Source organism: Poecilia latipinna, unplaced genomic scaffold (assembly GCF_001443285.1).
Source record: "Poecilia latipinna isolate Pla-1442-1.1 unplaced genomic scaffold, P_latipinna-1.0 Scaffold2287, whole genome shotgun sequence".
NCBI lineage: Eukaryota > Metazoa > Chordata > Actinopteri > Cyprinodontiformes > Poeciliidae > Poecilia > Poecilia latipinna.
The window spans coordinates 6,234-10,884 of NW_015114903.1; the positions used below are offsets into that span (position 1 = coordinate 6,234).

Below are 4,651 nucleotides of genomic sequence, written 5' to 3' on the forward strand. Positions count from 1 at the left end.
TCTCTTCAAGGCGTCCGGACCGACCACGGACAGAACGCTGCGCAGCCTGGGGAGAAAAACATTCAGTAAGGATTGACTGATTGGCCAACAGTTGGCCGACCTGGGATAGGAAGGAGCCTCCTGATTGGCCGTCATTAGGCCCCGCCCACCTCTCTCGGCGGTCGGCCGGCCCCTCTCCGAACAGCGTGATTGGCTCTCCCAGCGCTCGCAGGCCGGCCTTCACCTCGGCGTCGTCGGTGGAGACGGTGATCTGTCGCGCTCGGCGCCGCCGCTCGAACTCGGCCAGCGCCTCCAGCTGGCGCTCGCTGACACGCTCCTCCATCTCCATGGTCTCTCCTGCAGGGAATCATGGGAAACAGAGTAATTGGGGAGTGCTGCCATCTAGTGGTCAGGCTGGATCCATAACCAGAACCGAGTCATTTGTCTATCTGCTGCACCTTTAAAGAAAATGATTAAATTTCTTTATATTCAAGATTTTAGAATTAATCAAATTCTGGGGAACCATTTTCTTGCACCTAATGACCTCACCTGATGACCTCACCTAATGACCTCACCTAATGACCTCACCTAATGACCTCACCTGTCCAGCAGGGAGCAGCACCAACTGCCTGTATCTCACCTGATGAGATGTTAATGTTTCCTGCTCTGATGCCCGCCTTCAGTGCATCACTTCCTGTGGTGGCGCTGCTGGCCGTCTCCATGGTGATGCGCTGCCGCTCCTTCTCCTCCAGGCTGCCGTAGAACAGGCGGCTCTTCTTCACGGCCGGAGCCGAGTCTTCCTCGTCCGACATTCTGACTCTGCAGGGAGAGAAGAAGAAGTCCTAAGATGGCGGAGTGCAGGCTCTGGCATTCAGTGATTGTTTAGCCAAAATTTAATCCAAGCTGAGCTTTAGCCCTGTTTCAAAGCGTTTTATTTTTTTACTCTCAGTTTAGCATCCATTTCTAACACCCTTGAGGTGCTGCTGCCTCTCCAGCTGGGCGAAAGGCAGGGTCACCTGGACAGGTCAGCAGTCTGTCGCAGGGCAACACAGAGAGACAGGACACACACACACACACACACACACACACACACACACACACCTAGGGAGAGTTTACAGGGACCAATTAACCTGACAGTCGTGTTTCTGGACTGTGGGAGGAAGCTGGAGAACCTGGAGAGAACCACCATGCACAGGGAGAACATGCAGGAAGACCCAGGGCCGGGAATCGAGGCCACTGTGCAGCCATAGTTTAGCATTCTTTTGAAAATATTTCATCCTTCATCTTTAATTTTTCTCACCGTCTGGGAGTTTATCTAAGGAAGCTAGCATGTCAGACCACATCTACAACCGGTCGGCTCTTTGACAGGCCTGTGGCAGAGATATTATTGAAGACATTGAGTTGGTCGGGGCCACGTCTGATCCTTCTGGCCAAGAACAGAAGGTGAACTGGGATCACACATCTATTAAGAAGAAAATGAAGCTACAGGAACCTGAATGTAAGGAGGATGCAGCTTGTAACATAACCACTATGTTTGTTGTTTTTCCCCTGGATAAATACATTGAAGAGTAAATGTATCATCTGGTTTTTAGGTGTGGCTGATACTACTGAATAAAAAGGGGCGTGTGCGTCGGCGCAATCAGAGAGGAAGACGCTCACGGTCAGATCTGTGCAGCGGGAGACTTGACTGAATGTTTAAAACAAGTAATAAATCAAAGAAGAGATAAAACAGCAATTAAGCTTCGCCCCAGCGCCGCAGATCGTGGGCTTTAGAAGCTGGATCGGAGCTTGGACCCAGGAAACGCCACCGGGGCAAAGAAAGACGTTCCCGGTGAGATCTGGACTTTACTTTTCTTTTTGGAGATTTTTGGTGGTACCACTCTTTTTTCTCATGTTTTGGAGGGGGAGGATTTGACGCTTTGGATTTTTCATTTTGGATTGGGACTTTGGATTAAAATGGAGAAACTCTACCAGGATATGGAACTCTTTTGTGGACAATATTTGCATTAAAAAGGAACGGGAATTTCTGGACATTTAACCTTTTGGGTTTCTATACTGACATAAACTGAGTGATTTAAATCTAACAGTACTTTTGGTACTGATCTATTTATCAGGATAACTATTATTATTTCTTAGCTTTTGGTTTTTGTAATAAATCATTGTTGCTAAAAGTCAAAACAATTTCATATTGAGTGGTTGGCTATTTATTTTCTTGTCAAATTAAATGGTGTAACATATTTTACCTGATGCCTGTGACGTATCCCCCCTTGAATGTATTTGTGAGTTCTGCTTTAAATAGAAGCTGAATTTTACAAGCTAATGCCATTCTTTATGCGATAGGAGGACTTAACGTATCGAGGCTAATACCGCCATTGAGGTAAAAAAGAAAGCCGTATCAGAGCTCCAAGCTACAGTTACCCTTCTGAAAAAAGAAAACACAGTGCTGAGGATCTCCTGTGAAGACCACGATCATTACAAGGGGTAGGTAAGGGTTAGGGTTAGACCGGACGATGAGAACCTACGGGAATCCATCATCGGGATCTTCACCAGGATCATCCCTGTCTCCGTGGATCGGCTGCGTGATACGGTCGCCACCGTTCACAGGTTGGGAAAAAAAGCTGGCGCCACTTCGGCCACCAGCCGTCCCAGAGCCGCCATCTTTCAGTTCGGGATGCGAACCATGCAGATGAGGTCTGGATGAGATCCAAAGATGCTAAAGTTTGTAAAGATGCACATCAGCTTCGAGGAGGACTTTTCTAAGGAGGACAGGCTGAGCTGTAGCCCCTGGTTCAGGAAGCCAGGAGCTGAAGGAAGGCTTCGCCCTGATCGATAATCGAAGCCCTGAATAATTACACCGCCGTTTTTCTTTTACTCCCACTGGTATGTTATGTTTGTATTAAAGGGCTATCGCACTATTCCACACAGCTGCTACTGGCTGTTATCTCATTCCTGCTCATCGATCCTGAGATTTGTTTTTGCACAACTACTGTGTTTCTTTCATGGTGTCATTACTTTCACTTAATATTAGGGGTTTAAAAATATTGTTAAACATAAGGCTACTTTTCTTTATTGTAAGGAGCAAAAGGCAAATTGTTTTTTCTACAGGAAACTCATTCATCAAGTGAGGAGGCTAAATTCTGGAAACTTCAATGGGGTGATAACATTTATTTTAGTCATGGTACGTCGCATCCAGCTGGTTATGATTATGTTTTACAAATTCCCAGGTTGTTTGTTGGAGCATATCAGTGATACTGATGGCCACTGGGTAACTGTAATATTGGAAATGGATGGAAATAAGATCATTTTGGTGTGTGCATGGGTACAATAATAAAGTGATGAATAGTATATTTTTGCTGACCTTGGAGTGATGATAAAACATTGGAAATTAAAATATTCCACTGATCAGGTTATCTTAGGAGGAGATTTCAGTGCAACTCCAGATGGATCAATTGGTTGTCTCCCCTCTAGGGGGCAGCACCAAACTTATGACGATATTTTTGTAAACTTAATCTCTATTACCAATCTGACAGACTGCTGGAGAATTAGAAATCCTAATACCAGACAATACTCCTGGTTCAATCCTTCTGGAAATGGCCAGAGCTCTAAGCCAGATTACTGGTTAATCCCTCATAATATGGTAAATAATATTTCAAGCTGTGAAATCTCAGCAGCTCCTCTAACAGATCATTGTTCAGTTTCCTTGTTTCTCTCTCCAAATAAATCTAAACCACCTTCAAACGTAGCGTGGAAGTTTAACATTAATCTGATGAATAATAAAACTTTCTGTCCTGAACCTCATTAAGGATATTTCAGTAATGAATCTGTCTCCCTTAAATAAGTGGGAGTGGTTTAAGTTTAAGGTTCGGACAGCAGCAATAAAGAGGCAAACTTGCTTCACAGCGGAGGAGACAGAAACAATCCCAACTTATTAGCAATATTAATTCTCTATGTTCAGTTTTATCTTCTGAAGAGCTGAGTCAGCTGGATGTTCTCATCTAGACGATGTTTTTCTAGATAAACGTTCATTCGCTCGATGGATGGAGGACGGACAAAAAAACTCTTCATATTTTTTCAATCTTGAGAATCAGAGACAGTCCAAAAAGAAGGTTGGGAAACTAATTATTAATGGTAATGTCACTGAAAACCCTGATTTACTAAATATAGCAATTAGAAATGCTTATAATGATCTTTATTGTTCTCAGTATTCAGAATCCAGTTTCCTGTCCTTTCTGACAAAATTCAGGAATCTGTTAAAAAAATGAATTCTGATTTTAAAACCTTTTGGAAGACGACTTAAGAATCGAAGAGCTTGACAAAGCAACACAAACGGTAAACTCCTGGATTAGACGGTTCACCGCTGAATTAGGGTTAGAAATATTTATGAAAACTATAATGTGAGGCTCTGCTGGATGAATTTCAGACAATAATCTCTCTCCCACCATGGAGGTCTGATTACTCTGATCCCCAAAACAAAGATCCTTTATCACTAGACAGCTGGAGACCCGTCACTCTGATGTACAGATTACAAACAGTGGATTGTTACCATTATTAATGAATGCCAGTCAATTCTTAAGTAGCTCAGTTTCTCTGGAAAGAGGAATCAGGCAGAGCCGCCCAATTTCACCACAATTATTTACATTAGCAACTCAAATGCTTACCTTACTAATTATGA

General features: G+C 43.7%; 1 protein-coding gene across 2 annotated transcripts in view; it reads right to left on the reverse strand.

The window, feature by feature from the left end:
- Positions 1–4,651, reverse strand: part of prpf4 (pre-mRNA splicing tri-snRNP complex factor PRPF4) — an 18,984-nt gene that overhangs the window by 6,103 nt on the left and 8,230 nt on the right. The window contains exons 1-4 of one of the 2 annotated variants that reach the window (XM_015018543.1): positions 950–980; positions 620–798; positions 150–336; positions 1–46 (exon numbers count right to left, since the gene is read on the reverse strand). In XM_015018543.1, the coding sequence (XP_014874029.1) occupies positions 1–46; positions 150–336; positions 620–791 (405 nt within the window). In that variant the 5' untranslated portion in view covers positions 792–798; positions 950–980. Of the gene's footprint in view, positions 47–149; positions 337–619; positions 799–949; positions 981–4,651 lie in introns of those variants that run through there. The other variant, XM_015018542.1, reaches the window with a different exon arrangement.